This window comes from Notamacropus eugenii, chromosome 1 (assembly GCF_028372415.1).
Source record: "Notamacropus eugenii isolate mMacEug1 chromosome 1, mMacEug1.pri_v2, whole genome shotgun sequence".
Lineage (NCBI taxonomy): Eukaryota > Metazoa > Chordata > Mammalia > Diprotodontia > Macropodidae > Notamacropus > Notamacropus eugenii.
The window spans coordinates 431,082,659-431,107,481 of record NC_092872.1 but is presented as its reverse complement, the minus strand read 5'-3'; the positions used below and the strand labels follow the sequence as shown (position 1 = coordinate 431,107,481).

General features: G+C 40.2%; 1 protein-coding gene across 2 annotated transcripts in view; it reads left to right on the top strand.

Moving 5' to 3' along the window:
* TM9SF4 (transmembrane 9 superfamily member 4) overlaps window positions 1-24,823 on the top strand; it is a 65,735-nt gene that overhangs the window by 21,585 nt on the left and 19,327 nt on the right. For both annotated transcript variants that reach the window (XM_072631608.1, XM_072631609.1), the window contains exons 2-6: window positions 13,535-13,651; window positions 15,668-15,767; window positions 22,056-22,224; window positions 22,337-22,466; window positions 24,022-24,145. In XM_072631608.1, coding sequence (XP_072487709.1) covers window positions 13,535-13,651; window positions 15,668-15,767; window positions 22,056-22,224; window positions 22,337-22,466; window positions 24,022-24,145 — 640 coding nt within the window. The remainder of the gene's footprint in view (window positions 1-13,534; window positions 13,652-15,667; window positions 15,768-22,055; window positions 22,225-22,336; window positions 22,467-24,021; window positions 24,146-24,823) is intronic.

Here is a 24,823-nt window from a genome sequence, read left to right as displayed (position 1 = left end):
GGGATGAGATCCAGAGCAGCCACTTGAATCCCCCAGGGTCTTTAGACAAGGGCTCCAAAAGGGGACACTGCTCCAGTGACTTCCACTACCCTGGGGCCAGGGCTTGGGCCAGACCCATACCTCCCTCTCACCCGGGTGAAAGAGCTTTCTTACTGACCTTTGAAGCTATTTTTGGTGTTTGTGAGTTGAGAAATCTGAGAACTGCAGCTGCTACCCGTGATTCTGCACCCTGCACCCTGAAGCCTGCTCCAGTCCTGTCTGAGCTGCACCACTTGGCCAAGGCTGGGCTGCACTCTGCTTTGAGTCAGGTGCGATAGACTTTTCCTGTCAGCCTTCCAGGCTGCATTGGGCTGGAAGGGTTCAGTGCAATGTATTATTATCCTTTCTTTTTTTAAACCAAAGGAATTTGGACTTTCATTTCTAGGAGGTTTGGAAAATCCTGGATAATTTCCCAAAAGCAATCCAGCTGACTCTCTTTCTTTTGGCTTCTGCTGCTCTAGAATTTTTCTACAGGTATTTTATGGGCTATGGGGGTAGAGCTAGAGCAAGTTCATCCTTCTACTCCGCCATCTTGGCTCCACCCCCTAAAAAAATCTTAGGCAACCATTCTGAAGAGCAATTTGAAACTATACCCAAAGGGCAACCAAACTGTGCATACCTTGTGATCCAGCAATACCACTACTAGGTCTGTATCCCAGAGAGCTCATTAAAAAAAAGAAAAAGACCCACGTATACAAAAATATTTGTAGCAGCTCTTTTTGTCGTGGCCAAGAATTGGAAATTGAGGGGATGCCCATCAACAGGGGAATTGCTGAACAAGTTGTGGTATATGAATGTAATGAAATACTATTGTTCCTTAAGAAATGATGAGGAGGCAAATTTCAGAAAAACCTGGAAAGACTGACATGAACTGATGGTGAGTGAAATGAGCAGAACCAGGAGAACACTGCACACAGTAACAGCCACAGTGTGCAGTGACCACCTTCAATTTAACTCTTCTGAGCAATGCAGTGATCTAAGACAATTCCAAAAGACTCACGATGGAAAATGTTATTCACATCCAGAGAAAGAACTATACAGTCTAAATTCAGATTGAAGCATACTATTTTCTCTTTGTTGTTTTTTCTTTCTCATGGTTTTTCCCTTTTGTTCTGATTCTTTCACAACATGACTGATGTGGAAATATGTTTAATATGACTGTACATGTATAGCCTATATCAGATTGTGTGTGTCTTGGGAGGATATCAACTACTAACTTCTGTGCCCATGTTCTCATCTATATAAAATATTTATGAGAATAATCTACTCAGGCACCGATGATACTCTTGACAGGCAAAGGCAAATAATATTCCACAGTAGCTTGTGGGGAGGGGGGAAATTTTATAACTCAAAATTTATAAAAATTAATGTTGAGAACTAAAAATAAATACATTTTTAAAATCATCAGGGTCATTGAAGTTATCTCTTATTGCATTTTTCAGAGTATTTTTTAAAATTTTGACATAAGCCTTAGGGGACACTTTATTGGAGACTTTCTAAGGCAACTTTTTACTCTGTCAAATCAAAAGCATTTTCGTAGTCATACAGTAAAAAAATGAGATCTTGTATTTGCTATATCTTTTGGTCACTTTTATGATGGATAAGATACAAGCTCCTGTGGAATATTATTTGCCTTTGCCTGTCAAGAGTGTCATCGGTGCCTGAGTAGATTATTCTCATAAATATCTTATATAGATGAGAACATGGGCATAGAAGTTAGTAGTTGATATCCTTTCATTCGTTTTTTGGGGTAATAATAAGGTCCTGAGATTTTTTTTTTCTGGCTCTTTTTATATCCTTCCCTTTTTCATATAACTTTTGAAAATTGGTCCCTCAGTGCCTTCAGAATTGTGTCACCTTTAACATAAGCATCCTCTGTGTGTTCTTGGTCTAATTGAGCTGCTTCTCCATCTTAATTTTCTTTAATGCCATTTCCACTTACTTCTGCAGCACATTCAGGACTCTTATGTTACTGTCCTTGATGGTGAAAATGATAAAAACATTACAAGTTTGTTTTTTTAATGGGTTTTTCCTTTTTTTTTTTTTTTTAATCTGTTGATTCCCTTCCAGGTTCATCCTTTTAGGCCCTTTGCATGACCTATTTGGATATTTCTCTAATACCTCCTTAAACCTGTTTTCCCCTCCACTGCTTCTTGCTATTTTGTAATGTGGTAGTATTCATGATCTATCATCTCCTGTAAAATTTTACAAATGAATCTGTTTTAAGGCAATATTGCCTTTGGTTGCCACAGCACTCTTAGCAAGAACAACAAGTATTTGCTGGCTATGGTAGTTTATAGGTTCTTTTATTCTCTTCATTAAGGCATTTGTTTAACATGGTTAAACTTTTTTTAATGAAATTCTTATACTCAATGTTGATGTCCTTTACTCCATTAATTTACTTTATTGGGGGGGAGTCAGGTTGGAATTGCCTTAATTGCACACCATTATTTTTCTAATTTTTTTCCACTTTCCATTGGTTTTGCATTTATCTTTAAATCAATTCAGTCAATAAACATTTGTTAAGTACCTACTGTATGCCAAACATATCCCAAACTCTGGGGATAAAAATGCTAAAAGAAAGACAGTCCCTGACCTCAAGGAGTTTCCTATCTAATGGGGAAGGAATGACAGAAAAAAAGGCTGAAAAGGGGTATGGAGGTGCTTACATAGGGGTCATGTTGGAGACCAGTCTGAAGGAGGGTAACTGAATAGGAAATGAAGAAATGATTAGCCTAGGAGCCTTCTTTAAATGGAGACCTGGGGGGTGGGGGTGGGGTGGAGGGTGCAAGATGGTAGAGTAAAAGCACAGACTTGCTAGAGCTCTCCCCCCAAACCCAGCCAAATACCTGTAAAAAAAACAACTCTAAACAAATTCTGGAGCTGCACAACCACAGAATGACAGAGTGAAGCAAATATCCAGCCCAAGACAGCCTGGAAATTCTATAGGAAGCATCTATGGTGTTGGGCTGGGAGCAGAGTGCAGTCCAGTGTGGGCCGAGCTAGTACAGAAGGACATGAGCAGTCCTGGGGGAAGAGGGGGAGACTGAATCACGGACACCTGTAGTGGTTTCCAGACTTCACAACCCCAAAACGCCAAGGACAAATTGGATGGTCAGTGAAAAAAAACTTGTCAGACCTGTGTAAGAGAGTAGAGTAGTCCGACCTCAGCCTCAGGGCAGGAGAGGGGGTGGAGGAGTCTCTAGCAACCACAGCAGCAGGAGGGGCAGCCGCTGCTGTTTCTGGAGCTCTCAGCCGGTAGATTGTAGAGTGATTTCTGCAACTGACAGTACACACATCCTACCCCCACTGGAAGCAGAGAACTACCTTGACAGTGAGCTCAAAAGTCAAGTAATTGACTGGGGAAATGACCAAAACAGAAAAACATCAGACTACAGAATCTGACTTTGGTGACAAGGAAGATCAAAACATACAACCAGAAGAAGACAACAAAGTCAAAATTCCTACATCCAAAGTCTGCAAGAAAAAATGAATTTATCTGAAGCCATGGAAGAGCTCAAAAAGGATTTTGAGAATCAAGTAAGTAAGTGAAGTAGAGCAAAAACTGGGAAGAGAAATAAGTAATGCAAGAAAATCATGAAAAAAGGAGTCAACAGCTTGCTAAAGGAGACCCAAAAAAATTGCTGAAGAAAATAACACCTTAAAAAATACACTACCCAAATGGCAGAAGATCCAAAAAGCCAATGAAGAGAAGAATGCCTAAAAAGCAGAATTAGCTAAATGGAAAAGGAGGTCCAAAAGCTCACTGAAGAAAATAATTCCTTAAAGATTAGAATGGAGCAGATGTTAGCTAATGATTGTATGAAAAATCAAGAAATTATAAAACAAAACCAAAAGAATGAAAAAATAGTGTGAAATATCTCACTGGAAAAACAACTGACCTGGAAAATAGATCCAGGAAAGATAATTTAAAAATTATTGGACTGCCTAAAAGCCTTGAACAAAAAAAAGCCTAGACATCATCTTTTAAGAAATTATCAAGGAACTGCCCTGATATTCCAGAACCAGAGGATAAAATAGGTATTTAAAGAATCCATTGATCGCCTCCTGAAAGAGCTGCCACAAGGAAAACTCCTAGGAATATTGTAGCCAAATTCTAGAATTCCTAGATCAAGGAGAAAATATTATAAGCCACCAGAAAGAAATAATTCAAGTACTGTGGAAACAGAATTAAGATAAAAGATCTAGCAGCTTCTACGTTAAGAGATTGGGGGGGCTTGGAATACGATATTCCAGAGGTTAAAGGAGCTAGGATTAAAACCAAGAATCACCTACTCAGCAAAACTTGAGTATAATACTTCAGGGGAAAAAATGATTATTCAATGAAATAAGAGGACTTCCAAGCAGTCTTGATGAAAAGACCAGAGGTGAATAGAAAATTTGACTTTAAATTAAATGGAAACCTTGGGAGTTCTTTGTTTCCCCCTCCAGTCAGAGGGTGTGAGTACCAACCCTCTGTCTCACCAAATGATGAGTTTCCTGATAAAGATGTTCCTGTGGGCTTGGTGAAGTCCACTTTTGATCTTCTGTCTTATAAGTCATTGATTTGACTCAGCTTATTAAGAAATAACTTCTACATATGCCACCAACTACTTATCTGTTGAAATAGTAGCTTTGTTTTTTTGTGATATTATTTGGTACTTGTGTTTAGCGTGTTCCAGTTCTTTCCTGGAATAAATTACTCATCATGTGTAATAAATATGAGGCTTCTGCCTCATATTGAGTCAAAATCTACTTCCTGTCATGAGGACCTTTTGGTCCTAATTTTGCTCTTTAGACCAGTACAAACCAAAGTAAATGCTTCTTTGCTCTGAGAGCCTTCCAGATACTCTCAGAGTATCACAGTGTCAGAGTTCGGAGGGATCTCAAAGGCTACCTAGTGCACACTGTGACAAATAAGAAGGTCTTCTAGCTCTTGATTAAAGGCCACTAGTGGGAAGGAACTCACTACCTCCCCTGGTGACCATTCCTTTCACTTTGCTGTAGCCTGGTTTGTTACTAAGTTTTTCCTTAAGTCAAAACTCAGCCTACTTCTCTGCAGTTTCCATTGTTGTCCCTTATTCTGCCAAGCAGAATGTATCTTATCTCTAGCCATTTGGGACTGGGAAGAGACAGTCTTGGAGAAAAGTTTTTCAGATGGTCATGAGTCAAGACTTTCAAGACTAGCAGAGAGACCTGCTTTAGATAACCTGGAGGTCTTATGGACAGACTTATCCACTATACAATGGATAAGAACGGTAGGCTCCAAATTCTTTTGATTGTGCATCCCTATCAATAAAATATTTTTGAGCATATATCTTCAGTGTGTGCGCATTTATTTATAAATTACATATATTAATACACTGTGAGACTCACTATCCAACTCAAAACAAAAATGGGAATCAGGAAAGAGTTGTTATTCTGGTCACTGCCTCAGAGTGTTTGCCATAGCCACAAAATGATCAGGGGCTGGAAGGGACAGGAAAAGGAGGTGGAAGGAGGAAAATTCTCCCAGTCACACCTGTTCAGCTACTGCTTTGGCTGCTAAAATAACAGGTTACAACTACCCTGAAAAGCCAATGCCCTATTCTTGCATTGGAAGTGGTGGAGAGCAGGTGAATATAGGGTCATAACGGGTGAAAGTTATATTGGAGACAAGTCCCGCATTTGACTGTAGGGAGAGTGGAATAATTACTAAATAGTAATTGTTTCTCTTTGAGTCAGGAACTCTGAGGGTCTTCCTCTCCTAGTTTGATTTTTTTTTTTTTTATAAAGGGGCCATCACTTGAGTACTTAAAGAAGCCTATTCTTTGAATGGGTATATCTCACTCAAAGTGAGAATGTGATAAGACTTTAGCCTGACAGGGCCAGCCAGGGTCGCACATTGCATCCTGTGGCATCTCCAGCCATCCTGATGAATATCAGGCTACTGGACCCAGATGGCTCAGGAGAAGAAAGTGAGGGTGATGACCTTGCACAGATCTCCCTCACTCAAATCAAAATCAACTGCAAGTCATGTCATCATCTTGGTGTCATGGTCCTCTTCGAGAACGAAGGACAAAACACAGCAACAACAGCAGCAATTTTAGGGCGAGTGGAGTTCAAGCCTATATTCCCATTCTTGGTTCAGTTGATCATACATCTCTTGGAATCATGCTTTATTAGAATACCAGAAGATGGGGCAAGCTAGGACTCAAAAGGACTGGGGTGGAAGGAGTGAAGAACAGATAAGAGCCTTGAGCCTGTGAAGCCTAGGGGCCAATTTGCAGTCAGAGGCTTTCCAGAATTGGCAATAACTGTGCCTTCACTGTAGGACCCTAGTTTATCTGATCTGATCTTTCCATGGACCCTTAATCACCTCAAAGTCAGGGACTTCTTTACTCATCTTGGGAACCACATTAGCAACCTGAACACATACTTCTTGAATGTCTACCATAACAACCTACACCTTACTTAAACTCACATTGACATAGGTGTACCTGCTGTATTGACAGCACTGAATTAATAACTAGAAGAAATATAGTGACAACAACAGAACAAGCCACATCCCCTCCTCTATATGATAGCCTTTCAAATACTTGAAGATAGCTTTCATGTCCATTCTGAGTCTTCTCCTCTGGCTGAACATCCCCAGTTCCTTAAGTTAATCCTCATGTGATGTTGATTTAAGGTACTTCACCATCCTTATTGCCTTCTTCTGCTTGCCCTCCAGCATATCTATATCCTTAACAGGTGGCACAGCACTAAATGTGGTACTCCAGAGGTTGTCTGGCTAGGGCAGAGTACAGAGGAAATATCATTGCCTTAGTTTTGGAAGATCACTTTAGGATTTTTTTTGGCTGTCATATCGCACTGCTGACTCATATTTAACCTGTAGTCCACTTAAACCCACAGATCTTTTTCATGCAACCATATCTCCTCTATCTTGTACTTGTAAAATTGATTTCATGTACCCAAACATAAAACTACCACTTGTCCCTGTTGAATTTTGGATTTTTAGATTTAGCCCAGTGCTTTAACTTATCAGGATATTTTGGGATGCAGACTTTTATCTAGTGGTTAGCCAGCCATGGAAGCTTGGTCTTACATGCAAATTTGTTACCCTTGCCATTTGACTTTATCAAAATTATTGATAAAAATGTTAAAAAACACAGGGTAAAGCACACTGCACTGGAGACTTTCCAATTTGACATCTGAATCTATTTAATTGTATCTAGTCTCTCCGACTTTTCTACAGGCATAGTATGACATGCCTATCTGTTGCTTTCCTGAAATCTGTGGTAAGCTATGTCTACAACAGTCTTATGATCTGCCAGAATAGTAACCCTGTCCAGAGAGGAAATAAGGTTCTTGATAAAGCCATGCTGACTATCTTTGTAATTCCCTCTTCTCTTTTTAAGGATCTATTCTAAAATTTTCCCAGGAATCAAAGTCAAACTCACTGACATGTTTTACAGACCCTGTGCTCTTCTTTTGTTTGCCCTTTTCTTGTCCTTTCCCATTTTCTACAGAGTTTCAGATATTGCAATGAATGGCTCCACAGTCATATTAGCCCATTCTTTTAGTATCCAAGGATGTAGTTCATTCATCTGGAGCTTATCTTGGGTGTTGACTCAATATTAATCTTATTGTTTTGTCATTTCTAGTGCCAAGGTAATTATTGTCCTTGACAAAGAAAACAGAAGTAAAATAAGGATTGAGCCATTTCTCCTTTTCTTTGTTGTCATTTATCATTGCCCCGTTATATCCCTACGTATTGGTAACATCCCTTCTTTGACCCTCTGTTTCTCCTGATATAGCAGAAAACTCCTTTTATTTTCTTTGGTGTCCTCCACTAGCTTCAGTTCATTTGGAGCTTTAGCACTCTTGACACTTGTTTTATAGGACTGTGCACAAACTGTTACCTGCCCTTGTTTCCATCTGCTATGAAAATACATTTTTATTGATCTATTTCTCCCTTTGTATCCTTCCCAAAGAGCTAAACCTTATAAGAGTTTTTTGAAAGAAAAATATTCAGCAAAATAATCAGTGCACCAAAAAAAAATCTGCCATTCACAATATAAATGGAAGCAAGCATATTCTCAAATCTCTTCATTAGGACCAACCTTATTTTTATAATTTTGCAACATTCATTTCACATTGTTTTGTGGTTGTTCTTATTTACGTTGTTATAGTCATTGTATGTATTGTATTCTTGGCTTTGCTTACTTTGTATTAGTTCATGAAAGTTGATGCTTCTCTGTTTTTACTTTTTTTGTCATTTCTTATAGTACAATAATATTCTGTTACATTCACATGCTACAGTTTATTTAGCCATTCCTCAATTGATAGCCATCTATTTTGTTTCTAGAAAAAGTACTGTTACAAATATTTTTGTGTATATGGAACCTTTTTATCAGTGACTTTCTTGGGGGTATATACCTAGTAGTAATGGAATCTCTGGATCTAGGGATATGAGCATTTTTGTCCTATTATTTATACAATTCCAAATTGTTTTATAGAATGTACATAGCTTTTAAAAATCTCAGTTGGCTTAGTTCCTTGTGCATCCACATCAGTCGTTTTGGTTAAACCTTATTTCTCTTTGGAAATGGAATTGTTTCCCTCTCTGAGTATAAGAATTTCCATTTTGAGGGTTTTCTGATCCTTCTGGGCTGACTTCTGTAAAGAATTTTAGTCCATGAGGTCCTATTAACTCTTTGAAATGTGCTTTCCCCAAATATGTGGTGCATGACTAGCCTTTCCAGTTGTAAACTCTAAGAAGATGTGGTTACTTTCTCACATAATTACATCACTTCTTTCCCAGCAACCAATATATCTCCCTGTTAGTAAGTCACCATCCTTTCACCTTACTTTTTCTCCTTCCCTCCTTTTTCTCCTCCACTCTTCTATATAATGTGTATATATGTATATGGAGGTATATCTGTATAATTTGAAGATAGCATTCATATTCCCCTGGGCAGCTAAGTGGTACACTGGATAGAGCACCAGTGCAAGAGTGAGAAGGACCTGAATTCAATCTCACCTCAGACACTTGACACTCACTAACTGTGTGACTTGGGCAAGTCACTTAACCCCAATTGCCTCATCCTGGGTCATCTCCAGTCATCCTGATGAATATCTGGTCACTAGATTCAGGTGGTTCTGGAGGAGAAGTGAGGCTGGTGACCTGCACAGTCCTCCCTCACTCAAAACAAAGTCAAGTGCAAGTTTTATCATTATTTCTCTGATGGCATGGTCTTCTTCGGCAACGAAGGACAAACACACACATATTCCCCCAAGTCTTCTCTTGTTCTAGCAAAGCACCCATGAAAAGTACTCATGAAAATGATGTCATTTTTTCCTTATTAGGTATGAAATGTAGGACTAGAAATTGCTATCTCTTGCTGGTGTATACTGTATCTCTCCTTACAGTAGTAATTATCAGATAGATCTTTGACTTAATCTGTTCCTGGAAGTGTAATGCTTAAGATACTAATGATTACAGCTCACATTTATAACTTACTCTACAATATACTTTTCTCACATCAACTCTTTGAGATAGGTAGTCAGATGATGTATGTGAAAGAACTTCATAAATTGTCAAGTTCTGTATAATCATAAGATGGTATTATTAGGATTCTAGATTCTAGATCTGGAGATCATCAAGTCTACTCCCTCATTTAAAATACTTGAGAACCACAGAGGTTAAATGACTTCCCCAGAGTTATTGAAGTGTAGGTAGTCAGTAGTAGAGCTAGGTGGTGGAGTGGCTGAAGTGCTGGGCCTAGAGTCAGGAAGACTCATCTTCTTGAGTTCAAATCTGGCCTTAGACACTTACTAGCTGTGTGACCTGGGCAAGTCACTTAAACCTGTCAAGTGAGCTGGAGAAGGAAATGGCAAACTGCCCCAGTATCTTTGCCAAGAAAACCCCAAGTAGGGTCATGAAGAGTCAGACACAATTGTAATGACTGAACAACTAAGGCAAAACTAGCTGGTATTCAGACCACATATTCTAACCCCAAATCCTATGCTCATTCCACTATAATAACGTCAGGTTAGTTCTTCTTGTTCTAGTATACAAATAAGATCTTGCCCAAATTGTAACAGGCCATTGCCCAGCTTTATATTTGCCTGTCTTATGGCATTTATCACATCCTGTTTTACATTGTAGATATATACAGATCTCATCTGCTCTTCTAAAATGTAAGCTTCTGGAGATCAGTCATAACAGTGTCTTCATTGTTATGTTTCTGGGCTATGCACACAGAATAATGGAATGTCCAAGATGGAAGAGACATTACAGATGTTCTAGACTAACCCCTCATGCTTCTGAAAAGGGAGCTGATGCCCCAAAGGTCCTAATAATCGCTGAGCTCAGACTAGAAACCATCATTGGGGCTGAATTAAATAAGTATTTATTGAATAAAATCTAAGCAAAACAGTTTTCAGCTCATTATCATTCACCAGCACATCAACAAGCACTCATTAAATGTCCATTTTGTGCTAGAGATACAGAAACAAAAATGAAATAAAGTTGTTAAGTCCTATAGGGGAGAGACAGCTTGCACAAAAATCAGTATAAACAAAATAAATGCAAAGAGTAGCTAGAAAGATCAGGAAAGACTTCATGGAGAAGGGACTTCTTGAGCTTAAAATTGCTGCCCTGCACCCATTCTTTTAGCCTTCTCTGACCTCTAAACACTTCTTTTGTTCTATTTCTGTGATAATTATTTCTGCATATATCTTATCCTTCCTCCTCAAAACTCTTCATCTGAGTGAAGTTTTGAAGGAAATGAGGGATTCTAAGAGACAGAGGTTGAGGGAGGGCAAGCCAGCATGAAGACACTGAGATGGGAAGTGGAATGTCCTATGAGTGATCTTCCTACCAATTTGAGCCATTCAAGGATAGAATGAAGCCTGAATGACCATTTCTTGTTGGGGATATTGTGAATGAGATGAAATTTTCTGAGGATTATGTTAAATAACTTTGAGGATCCTTCTAATCCATAGATTCTCTGATTCTTCCCCCTGAGACCACAGAGAATTCTTTTCCATGTTCTGTCTGACGGTAACCCTTTAGATATTTGAAGATAGTGATCATGTTACCTGGGATTTTTATTCCACTCAAATGTCTGTTATTCTAAAGGTCATTCTGCCCCTTAACTTGTTTCTTGTCGTACTTACCTTTTTGTTTTTATTCATTTATTTAAGAAATGTTTATTAGGCACCTGCTGGGTGTACTGCACCCAGTAGGTACCTTAAATGTAAGGAATGAACAGTACACTCCTTGCCTTCAGGGAGCTTGGTGAGATGTAAGGGGAAAGGAAGAACTAGGCCTTTGGAAGAAGGGGAGATTTAAATAGGCAAAGATGTGAAATAGTCCATTCCAAGCAAGGAGGTAGGAGAAAGTCCAGTTTTAGTGGAGAGAGAACCAACCTCTTGTGCTCTATTTTGCTTCCTGCATCTTTGTGTCTGTTTTGAAGCTTTCTCATGAATTGGATTAGAGTAGGCTGACTTTGGGTCTTCATTTGGCCTTGCAACTTGAACTCTCCAGGAGTTCCTTGGGACAGCTTAACTGAGGTAAGATAGCAAGATTCAGTTTCAGAAGGAGTGGAATAGAAGTGAATTATTGGATTTAATCAAATTGGGAGCCAAAAGAGAATGGAAGCATCCTTCTAAGCATCAAATCACATACTAGAGGGGCAAAGGCTAGTTTCTCATATACTGGGGTAAAATGGATGCGATGGGGACAAAGGAGAGATCCAGACAAAGTGCCTTAGGAAATATAAAAGTGTGAGAGTGTTTGTTTTATGAAGGCCAAGAAAGGAAAAACTATGTTTTGCCTGGGTTGTGCTGGGTTGGATAGGATCAGGAAAAGCTTCATGGTTAAGGTGACCTTTGTTCTGTGTCTTGGAAATCCTAGATCCAGGCTGAGAGAGGAAAGGTCTAGGAAAGGACATTTCAGCCTTTCCTCACAACAACCTTGTGAGGCTGTTCTGTATTATTAATCATCATTTTATAGTTGAGCCAGTTGTGTCTCAGAGGAGGGCAAATGATACTTGCTCAAAGTGCATAGCTCACAGATGTTAAAGCTGGGTCTCCTGCCTTTCACAATGTTATCTCTTAGCAACTTGTTAGCAGAGGCACAGAAGTAAGAAAGCATAGGACCTATAGCAGGGACTCTGAGAAGTCCAGTTTTCTTGAAGCATCAGGGAAATGAAATAGCAAGAAGGGGCTTGAAGAAGTAGAGTGGCACCAGATTGTTATGGAACTGGAGTGGCAGGCCAACGAAGAGTCAACAGAGAAGTACTTTGGTCAGATGTGTACTTACGGAAGAGTATTCATATATCTACCTGTTTAAATAATATGGTATTGATGTGGTCAAGGGGTGGGTGCAAAGTAAGGGTAAAAAGTATAATTGTCATTGGAATTGAGGGAAAATAACCATAGAATTTCTGTGACTGGATGGGGCAGGAAAAGGGAAAGCAGGATTCATTTTTAATGAATCCAAGCAAGTTTTATAGAGAAAGTAGGATGCTTCTTAAAAGGTAAGGATTATATTGTTTTTCATCGTTTTATCAGCATTTTGGGGAAATGGTGGGGAGAATCTGGACTCCTGATTTCCTTAAAACCATCTCCATTCATACAGATTGACAATTTATTTGTAATCTATGTTCTTAGTGAGAATTAAAACCACTTGCTCATGGTCACATCACTCGCATATGTATCCACATATACTAAGGGAGACCCAGGCCTTCCTCATTCCAAAGCTGTGTTTTTCTACAATGTCGCTGTACCTCATCTCTTCAGAATAGTAGACAACTAACAAATGTTAGTCGGATTGAACTGAATATCCCGTTGTGAATTCTGATTTTTTTTTAATGATAGCAGAAACATTTTGTCAGATTGGTGGGATTCCAGGTACTTGTTGTTTTGGAGAAGACCACTTCCTGGGGAAGTAAGACAGTTGGAATGACGAGCAGAGCAATTTCCGTGGGTGTTATTGAGTTCATTTCTACTAGGTAAATGGGTCAAGAGAAGGATGAGCTCAGAGGAATAACAATGAAAGACCTTGCTTCTATCTCTAGCCTTGTCACTCATTTTCCATTTTGTTACCCATTTCATGGGAAGAAAAATGACTGCCTTGTAGAGCCACTGGAAAACAGCAAATATAAAATGGTTTGGTCTTTGCAGGGAAAACTACTTTGTCAATAGTAGGATTGACTGAGATTTATTTTGAGTGACTTTATCTGTCCATTGAGTGACAGTCCCTCTCCAAGGCATCATGGCATGGTGTAAGGAACATTGGATTTAAAGTCAGAAGACCTGAGTTTGGGGCCCAGCTTTGCTTCTGTCACATATGTGATATTGAGTCAGTCCCTTAACCTGTCTATTCCCCAGCTTCCTCATCAAAGTGAGGGAGATAGATTAAATGATGACTAAGGCCCCCTTCAGCTCAAAATCCTGTTATCCTTCCTACTTCATCCAACCTGACCTTTCTTCTTCCTGTTAGGGCTGGTTGTTGCCGCAGGCCCTGGGACTTCTCTCTCTTATTTGTGGAACAAGCTCCTTCTATGTCCCTGGGGTTGCACCAATCAACTTCCACCAGAATGACCCTGTAGAAATTAAGGTAAGTGTAAGCTGTTCGTGCAGAGAGAGAGAGAGAAGGAACAGGTGGGACAGAGAGAGTCTTTGAGGAGGGTGCTAGATATCCTACTTGCCTTTACTTTGGGCTGGCTCCTCATTTCTCTAGTATTTGGGCTTTTGGAATAGATACATTGCTGTCCTGACCTCTTTATGTATCCAGATGTTAAGATATCCCCTAGGCCTGGAGCTCTTTAGTGTATTCATTTTAGTGGGGGGGGGGGGGGGGTTGTGGGGGATTGTTTATATTTTTGTTTTTTAATTCCTGGTTTAGTCACGGGTAAGGATAATTCCTGCTGCTTTTGTACCATCTCAAGTGCCTCTTTGTTTCAGTTTTGCCCCAAATGTGGCTATAGGAGAGAAGATCTATCTAATGGACAAAGAAGAAATTTTGTATTGATCCTTAGCCCTTCCTCCATCTCACTTTATGACCTTGGTCAAAGCAAAGCGCTCAGCTCCTGTATACTTTAGTTTCTCTACCTATAAATTGAGGAATAATAATATTTTCCTTCAAAAAATTTTTTAAAATAACATTTTCTTTCTCTGCACCTCAAAGATTGTCAGAGATTGTCTTTAGTGTGATATAAGTCTGACTTGGTATTCCCATTAAGTACATTTTATTAAGTATTGAGTATAGTTATTCATTAGGTACATAATATTAAGTGCATTCCCTCCACAAAAGTGCTCCATCATAACATGAAAGTGACCCTGGGTTCTTTAAAGCTACACCTAGTGGAGGGTGAGCCCTGGCCCTTCATGATTGACACAGCTTTGAGTCCCACTCCTACTTTCCCTGTCACTTTAGACGGCAATACCTCAGACTCGAAACTTAGGAGTCATTCTGGATTCCTCACTATTTCTCACATATGCACACCCTCTCCCCTCACATCCAAGCTGTTGCCAAGGCCTGTCATTTCCAGCTTTATAAATTCTGGAATCCATCGCTTTCTCTCCTCTGACACTGACACCACTCTAATGCATGCCCTTATCACTTCACACCTTGATTATTGCAATAACTTCTGGTGGGTCTGCCAGCCTCAGGTCTCTTCCCACTTCAACCTATTCTCCATTCAACTACTAAAGCGATTTTCCTAAAATACATGTCAATTCATGTCACTCCCGCTACTAAATAAACTCTAGTGGCTCCCTGTTGCATCTAAGTGCAAATGCAAAATGCTGTTTCCCAGTTCAAAGCCCTTCATATCTTAGCCCCCTCCTACCTTTCCAACAGGTATTATCACTCCCCACCAGGTACTCTTCATTCCAGTGACACTCCCTTCCTGTCTGTTAAATGAACAAGACATTCCATCTCTTGGCTCCAGGCATTCTCTCTGGCTGTCCCTCATGCCTGGAATATTTTCCCTCCTCCATTCTCACTACTGACCTCTCCTAGCATCCTTTAAGTCCAATCTAAAATCCCACCTCCTGTCTTTTCCAGCCCCTCTTATTTCCAATGTCTTCCCTCTGTTATTTTTTATTTATCCTTTATGTAACTTATTTTGTATGTATTTGTTTTCATGTTGTCTCCCTCATTCAATCAAATGCTCCTTGAGGGTAGGGACTATCTTTGCTTCTTTTTGTATCCCCAGTGCTTAGAAAGGTGCCTGACAGGTAGAAGGCATTTTTATAAATGTTTATTGAATTTGATAAAGGCCAAAGAAAATTCAGAGAAGTTGCATCCCCCAAGTGTTGGCCACCAGGGGATGATTTTAGGGGGTCATAGTAACATGTGAAACCATATACTAAGTTTTCAGGGATTACAATCTGCTTCCAGCTGAGGACAATGTAGATCTTTTGAAGGACTAAAGACTGAACCTCAGAAAAAGCTAAATAATTCACATTTGATTTTTGTGATCTGGATATTTGCTATTGTTCATTTTCCCATTGGAGAAGTTTAGTTGAGTGTGCCATGGGTTAGGAAGTATTGAAAATTCTTTATCTAGGAAGAAGAGTACTGGTTTGCCTGACTTGAGCATAATGCCTTCTGTCTTCTTCCCACCAGGCTGTGAAGCTGACCAGTTCTCGCACTCAGCTGCCCTATGAATATTACTCACTGCCCTTCTGCCAGCCCAAGAAGATAACATATAAAGCAGAGAATCTTGGTAAGCCCTTCCTTCCTTCCCCTGACAGCCTGCCCTAATGAGGCATCATTCTCTCAACTTTCTCTCAAGTTTCTCTTTGGCTATTTCAGGGTCCCAGTCAGATACTGGTCCCCAGGCTAAAAGAATGATTATCCCTAAATCTAATAGTGAGCAGAATCGTGACCTGAAGTAGTATAAAATATCTCTGCATTTATCTTGTATTTACTCCTCTCCCAGTAAATGTTTGTACATCAGTCAATGAACAGGCAGCTCTCTGCAGCTGTTGTAAATATCTTCATTACTGTCTGTTCCTTCACACTCCAGAAGGAGTAAAATGAAGAGAAAGTGGAGATGCAATCTAGTGATCTGAAAAGAGTTTGTCATTTGTAATCTCCCTCTTATTTGCTTACCTCTTCCACCTCCTGGTGCTTGTCTGGACCCCAGTGCCCTCTAGATGGACAAAACCCCTACTCTTCCCAAGCCTGTCCTCTTCCAAAGTGCCACACTCCAACATTACCTCTAGCTTCTCTATTCCCTCTCCTTAACAGAAGATTTACTTTGCCTTCTACTTTACTAAGAAGATTGAGGCCATACAGTGTGAATTTCTTCACCTTCAGCTGTCCTTCTTATCATCACAATGCCCTCAACCCATCCCACCACCTCCTTTCTTGTTGCTTGTTAAAGCTGCCCTTTCCACTTGTACCCCTCCATCTCATGTTCTCTGTGATTTATCTCCATTTCTCATGCACCCTCAGTCTTTCTCTCATCTTCTTTCCCTGAGCCTATAAACATGTTCAGGGCTCCCTTTCATAAAATAAACTTTCCCTTGACCCTTGCCATTGCCTCTACTTTTTTCTTCCACCTCACTGCCAAACTCTTACATTAGTCTACACACACTTTTGCCTCTTCCTTGCCAACCACTCCTAAATCCTTTGCGATCTGTCATGTGTCCCCACCACTGTACTGTAGCTGCTCTCACCAAAGCATTAATGACCTCCTTACCATCAAATTAAATGGCTTTTTTTGTCTGCACCCTCTTTAAAATGTGGATATGTGCCAAGGTTCTCTCCTAGGTCTTCTTTCTACATTCTCTCCTTTGTTGATCTTAAACACTATCATGGTTTCAATGATCACTTCTATGCAGATCACTCTTACATCTCTATCTCTGGTACCCCAACTTTCCTAGAACTCCTAGAACTTCAGTTCCATATTTCTGGCCTCCTTTTGGCTTTCTCTACAAGCTGAAGGAATAATTATCCTAAAATATGAGTGAACTGCCACGGCTTCAAACACAATATGTTTAAAACCAAATCCAAGACATCATATATTTATTAAGCAATTGCTATGAGCTAGAGACTGCTAAGCACTGGGGTTACAAATACAAGCAAAAAGAAAGACAATCCTTGCCCTCTGGGACTTTAAATTCTAGTGGGGGAAAGCAAAACACAAAAAGGAACTAGGGTGGGGGAGGAGGATAACCAGGGAAGGTGTTTATGGCATTAAAATCCAGAAATTCAGGAGCTGAGCCAGCAGGGGTAAAAGGGTCGATTGACCCAGGAGGAACTCACCAATGGGAGAAGGATACTCCTGGGTGAGAAGTCTACAGGAGCGGAGCTGATGGATAGTCCAGGGTGAAGAGGCCTCAGGTGAGGAGGGAAATTTCTAGGTGAGAATGAAGCTCTTGAGGCATGGTGTTGTGCAGAAATTCAGATGCGAAGCCTGGAGGGCAACTCATCAGCTGTTCTCCAAACCAGCTTCTCCCCACAAGATCTCTCTTTCTCTTAGCACCACCATTCTCACAGTTTATCTAGGCTAGTGACCTTAGAGTTACTTTTGACTCTTCCACATCTCCCCATCTCATTCAGCTAATCACTTCCCCAAGTCCTACCTTTACCATAACTTTACCGAGTTACTAGCTCTATAATATCTCATCCAGTACCTCCTTCTCCCTTTCTTCTCCATAACCACCCTAGTTCAAGGTCTTATTTCTTTTTGTCTGGACTGCTTCAGAAGCCTATTTTCTTTCTTCTTTAATCCATCCTACCCAAGTAATCCTCATAAGGAACTGCCATGATTTTGTCACTTTTCTTTTTAAAAAACTTTTAGTTTCTCCCCACTCCCTGCTAAATAAAGTCACTGCACTGAACAGGCACACTAATGTGAGAAAAGGTAGGCTCCAGTCTACCTATCTAGCCATCTTCTTTGTGTGCCAGTCAGACTGAGCTACCCTCTTATCCTTCATTTTTGTCCTTCCCTCTACCATCTATGTCGAAGGCCCCTCTTATCTCATTCTATAAACATACTTGGAATACCTCCTCCTTCGTTTCCCTTGAGGCTCCACTCAGATATTATCTCCTGCCCAAAGTTCTCCTCTTCCACTCTCCCCTCCACAGATACCACCAACACTTCCAGGAGATTCTTTGTTCAGGTACTTCCCTGACTCTCTTGATGCCATGGCATTCTGCCTTCATCAAAGGAGTACTTATCTCTTCCTCTTTGTCTTTTTAATGTTAATAACTGGTGTACAATAGTTTAAGGTTTGAAGAATGTTTTGCACGTTATCCCATTTGAACCTTACAACAGCTCTGTGAGGTAGGTACTATAAGTATTATGACCCTCATTTTACAAATGAGAAAACTAAGGCTTAAAGGAGTTAACTTACCCATAGTCACCAGGCTAAAAAAGTGTTAGAGGTCAGACTTGAACTAAGGACTTCCTTAGTTCAAGACTAGCACTATATCCACTAAAGTCTAGTGGGTTATGTCATTTTTCTACTGACCAGACCTTGCTGCATCTCTCAGTTTGCTCTACATGTCCCCCATTCTGGACACAATTCCTTCTACCTCGTAAGTATCTGATAGACATTTGTTGAGTTGAGTTGAACTTGGAAAGAGGCCTTGAATGGCAGCTTGGGGCCGTGTCAGGTTCAGTGTTTTATCTGTAATTTGCGTGAAGACATAAAATCAGTGATGATGAATTGGCAGCTAAAACAAAGTTAGTGTGTTTTGATGACAACAGAATTGAGATTCAGAAAAGGCTCTAAGTTAGATCAATAAACTGAACCTAGTAAGATAAAAATTTAACAGGGATAAATGTTATTGAGTCCAGTACTAGGGTTTAAAATGTATAGGTATGACTTAACACCAGTTCCTATAAAAAGAAATCTGGGCATTTTGGCTGACTGCGTTGGACCAACAATATGATATAATATTCATAAAGCGAGAGGTGATAGTCTTACTGTACCCTGCCCAGGTCACATCACATCTGAAGTATTACATTCACCCCTGGGCCACATTTTAAGAGGGATCTTGACATAGGGGAGATTTCCCAAGGAGGGGAGGTATGACTCTGTGAACTGTGTCGTAAGATAAAGAGTGAAGAAACTATAAAAGAGAGAACTAAAGAGGATATGATAATAATCTGCAAATATTTGAAGGATTGCTATATGGGATAGGGATTAGTCATATTCTTTGGCTCCAAAGGGCAGAATAAGAATCACTGGGTGGAAGTTAGAGGAAGGCAGATTTGGACTAATCCTCTGGTAAATTCCAAATAAATAAATGATTTAAACATAAAGACGGATGTCCGAAGAAAAATAGAATAGGACCAAATTGTGTATTTCACAATTATGGTCAGGGGGAAAATGCATAACCAGACTAAGAATTGGTAAGATTATAACAGTCAAAATGGATCACTTCAAGTATATTAATTGGATGAACAAGAGTACAAGAAGAAGAAGAAAAACCGTTTTTCATTCAGCTTTTTTTATAAATGTCAGACATCCAAAATCTATGTGGAATTGACAGAAATCTCTAAGTCTATCCCTGAGTCGTTGTATGTTTTCAAAGCTGATGAATAAAGTTTTCAAGAGAAGAAATACTATCAATAATCATATTTTAAAATGTCCAAAATCATTAACAATAAGAGAAATGCAAATTAAAACACCTCTGAGGTGTCCCCTGGACCTATCATACTGACAAAGATAGTAAAACATGGATGGTAAAAGAGAAATAGTCAGTGTTGAGTAGGCATGCTAATTCATTGCTGACAGATCTAGGATATGATCCAGTTGGAAATGTGAGAAAGTTATTAACCTCTTCATACCTTTTGCCCTGTCAGTCTGACTGTTCTTGTTGTGTCCTTTCATTAGTATCCAACACTTTGTGATATCATTTGGAGTTTTTTTTGGTAAGAATACTGGAGTGATTTGCCATTTTCTTCTCCGGCACATTTTACAGATGAGGAATGGAAGCAAACAGGGTGAAATGATTTGCTCAGGAGTGTCAGAGGCTGTATTTGAACTCAGAAAGATAAGTCTTCCTGACTCCAGGCATTGAGCTACTTAGTTGCCCTATCAGTCTTACTACTTACTGAGTGTTGTACCCCAAAGAAGTTGGTGATTCCTATATGTATCATAGTATTCCTAGCAGCTTTTCTTATGAAAACAAAAAACTGTAAACAAAGTAGGTTCCCGTTGATTGTGAAAAGACTGAACAAATTATAAGAAAACAATGCACTATTGTGCCATAAGCACAATATTTGGAGAACTCAGAAAAATGTGAGAAGGCGCATATAAACTGATACAGATTGATGAAAGCAAGATCAAAAGAACTGTGTGCATGATGACTATAGTAATGTAAGTGAAGACAAAAACTAAAAGGTGGCAGATATATCCAATACTGTGGCCAGTGTTGAAGTAGTCCTCTTAAAGAGTAGAAAGTTACAAGTGTTGTCAATTATTATGGAAGCTAGAAGATTTTTGCTAGAAATGTACATAGGGGAACATTTTTTGGGAATTGGTTAATGTATAATAAACTGTTGACCAATCACAGTACATTTCAGCTGGTAATACAGTGTTATTTAACTAATTCACACTAAGGTGGGGATTGCCTCCCTTTTAGCATCTGTTGGGGTTGTTTACTTGTTAACTTAAATGAATCTCTTAAGTGGTGGAATTTTAAGTAGTGTATATGTTTGACTTGAGAGAAAGGAGGGTCATTTGTTGTCTCCTGTTTCCTCCTTCTGTTTGGGAGGAGGGGAAGAGCAAAGGAACTGAGTACAATAAAATCAGGTTCTGTAGTTCTGGGGGACTCAAGACCCCTGACCTCTTTAATTCTCAAGCAGGGGGCACCTATGACCTGGTGTTCCTGGAGCATTTGGCTACCAGGCTCTACCACTTCTGAGTATTGGGATCTAAGATGGGACAAGTACGGAGGTCTTGGGGCCAGCTAGATGTGTTTAGAGTAGGACAGCACCCAACAGGATTGACTAAAAGATAAGAAAGGAGTGTCCTCAGCCTCAAGCTGAGGAAAAGAAACTAGTAATGAAGGTCAAATGGAGCCATAGTTTCCCCTGGTTGATTTTTCTTGACTACCATTGTTGAGGGAAAAGGCTGAGGGTCCCAATTCTCCTTTCCTCTTAACTCTTTCCCTCCTGCCAGTAGGAAAAGTAGGAAAACCTGTATGTGAGTCTTCCTGACTTATGTCTCCAAGGATCTTGTGTAGACCCCAGAGAAACTTTTTACTGTGTTCTATTCCTCTGCTTCCTTTTTCCCCAAATGTTTAAGAAATGCTTTGGGTGTGCAGAAGTCACACTAATAACAGTGGACTGCTTACTATGTATGTTATGGAACCAGTTGACTGCTGAGCAGGTTAGGAAGACTGATGTGTCAACTTGTGACTTGCCTTCTCCGTTATGAAATACATTTTGTATTATGACTATCATTAAATATACTGAAATTAATTTTGTTATTGTTTTTGTTTAATTAGAACAATAAATTATATTCTTATACATTTGGTCTTCATAGTTTATTATTACTCCTGTAGCATAATCATTGACTCACAACTGAAAAATGTGACACAGAGCAATGGATAGGACTGCTGTGTGTCAAAAAGAGAGAACTCCAGGATATTCTTGTTTTAGGTGAATTTTCTGTTTCAAAAATATCTTGCTAAATTCTTCTCACTTTCTCCTTATCTTCTTCCCTTTTTAGAGGAAGTAGCTTAAGCAAATAATAGGAAAAAGTGCTGGACCTATCTTATACCATCCGTATAACTTTGGCAAATGACTTTTTCTGTGCCTCATTTTCTTCATCTGTGAAATAGAGATAATGTTTGTTCTTGCCTACCACTCAGGATTATTGTGAACATCAAATGAAATAATGTCTCTATAAAACATTATAAGTCACATGTTATCTGTTATTACAAATTTACCCTGTCCCTTGGGGATAGAGAAGAGCTAAGCCTCTGCTGAGACTGAGCAGGTGGTTTGTGATGGACTTCTTGTCTCTGTGTCTCTTTCATGTGGCAGGAGAGGTGCTGAGAGGCGATCGGATTGTCAACACCCCTTTCCAAGTGTTAATGAACAGCGAGAAGAAATGTGAGGTCCTGTGTTACCAGCCCCGAAAGCCCGTGGTGCTAACAGTTGAGCAGAGCAAACTTGTGGCTGAACGCATCAATGAGGATTATTATGTCCACCTGTGAGTAACTCTCCTTTTCCTTTTCCTTCTCCTCTTCCTCTTATGTCCTAGAGAGGGTGGTTTTCCAGTTGGGGCAAACCTGGAGAGATTGACTGGGGATTTGCCATTTCAGCATTGCAGATAACTTACCTGTGGCCACTCGGCTGGAGCTATACTCAAACCGGGATGATGAGGGCAAGAAGAAGGAGAAGGAAGTGCAGTTTGAGCATGGCTACAGGCTAGGCTTCGCAGATGCTTCAAAGGTAAACAGGTTCCAAGTGCTGAGGAATCTCTTGTCCGTAATTTATATTCGTAGGATGCCAGATGGGGATCTGAAGAGGTGATGTTAAAGCCTAAATTTATAGCACAGAAGATTTGGTGAGAAACCATTTAAACATGGGAAGGGACCATCCAGTCCAGTGCATCCGTACCATAAGCAACCAATCTAAATACTGAACTATTATAACCAGTCAGTCACTGATCTTGACTTCTTGAAAGTCTTCTCTGTGTAGGACACTATGATAGGGGCTTAAGGAGATACAGAGAATTACAAGACCATCTCAAGACCATACAAAGAATTACAAGATGTCTCAGTCTAGCTAAGAAGGGGACAAGACATGAAGAGAAAGCTCACAAGTTAGAATGAGAAAGGGGCAATTGAATGATATCGACTGTAGGAATTCAGAAGAAGGGGAGAGAGGAATGTGGTTACTGACCCATAAGACTTCATGGAGGAGATAGCATTTCAGAATTCAACAGGTCAAAGTGGACGCTGAGGCTGTAGCACAAGTCAGGTTGAAGATGTGGAAGAGTACAAGCTATAGTCAGGGCATAGGTTATGCATTAAATTGAACTGGGCTTGGAAAGGGGAGTAGAAATCTGGTAATAAGAGGGAAGGAAAAGAACTGTTTGGGCATGGCGAAGTAAATCTATCTGGAATTCAGGTAGGAGAGGGATAGGGGACAGTTTGGAGACATAGGCAAGGGGCATTATGGGAGTTCCTGAAAGCTGCATGAAGGACATTGGAATTTTTCCAAAAGGAGTAGGAACGATAGCAGATTTTTGAGAAGCAAAGAGACATGATCTAGGAGGCATTTTAGGAAAGGCAAGTAGCTGGGCAGAGTGGATTGGATGGTAGGGAGGGCCTGGAGGCAGGAAAATCAGTGAAGGGATTTTTGTTTTTGTCTTCTAACTGGTCCTCCACCTCTAGTCTTCTCACCAAGTGATAACTTCTGTAGGGGTAACTCAGTTGACTCTCCATACAAGGATCCATGTTTTCCTCAGGGTGGGAACTTCTTTCAGGATACAGATTACCACCTGAGGAGGTGGTGAGCCTCCCTGAATTCTGATAGCTAGGCTGTACCAAGAGTGACTGACACACAATGTGTTGCTGAGCTTGTATTGTACACTGTACCTTTTTCACTTGGTAGGACTTCCCAGTGACTGTACTCCTCCCAGTGCATTGCTTTCTAGAACCCTGGGTCATGCCTGCCCTCCTCAAGAGAAGGATGTTACTGAGAATATAGATAGGGATAGGGACTGGACCTGGGATGTCATGGGGATGATGAACTTCCAGATGAGGAAACTTCCTCTACCAATGCAAGTCAGAACCCTCTATGTAATTTATAGTCTTAGAGAGTCGCCTAAAACACTAAGAGATTAAGTGATTTGTCCAAGGTCATAAGGCAAGTCTATATAAGAGGCAAGACTTGAACACAGGTCTTCTTGGTTTCAAGGTCAACTGTAACCACTGCTCCATGCTGCCATTCATCTAGCCATTGATATGTATATTTATTTTTCCTTTTCTTTCTGTTTCAGATCTATCTACATAATCATCTTTCCTTCATCCTTTACTATCACAGAGAGGATGTAGAAGAAGATCAGGAGCACAATTATCGTGTCGTCCGCTTTGAGGTGATTCCCCAGAGCATCAGACTGGAGGGTGAGTGGGGGGCCATGGTCAAAGGGGTACTAGGCTGGGATTCCACAACCAGAGTGCTTCTAGCTGCAGAGATAGGTAAGAGCTTGAGTTCTGGTTTGATTCATAAAACTGAGAGAGGCTGGAGTCTGACAAAGAGCACCCACTTCCATTTCAGGAGCCTCTTCCTTCACCTCCATTCTGGGAGGCATCAGATTTGGGCCTTGTAGCCTCCTACAGAGTATAATGTACTGAAAGGAGCCCTTGACTTAGAATCAGGAAACCTGGGTTCAAATCTCAGCTCAAATGTTCTCTAGCTTTGGTACTTTGGATGGTCATTTCCCCTCTGTGAGTCTCAGTTTCCTTATGTGTAAGATGGAAGAAAATAATTATTGCAGTACTACCTCTCAGGGTAGCTGTGAGGATAGTGTTTTGTAAATCTTAAAGTGCTATGGAACTGTGAGTGTGTCACTCCTGTGCTCTGACTGCACATCATGTCAGATATGTGAGGGCTTAGCTAAGTTGTCCTGCTAGAATTGTGATCCTAGTCCTCTTTCTAAAAGATCTCCATACTCCTTCAGTCAGCCTCTCTTGGTACTTTCTGTTTCATGCAAACAAACCTGCTATCTCCCAGCTGTGGAACCTTTTGGGGAGATGAGTGAACTTAGCCTTCCCCTTTAAATAGCAAATTGGGTACTGCCC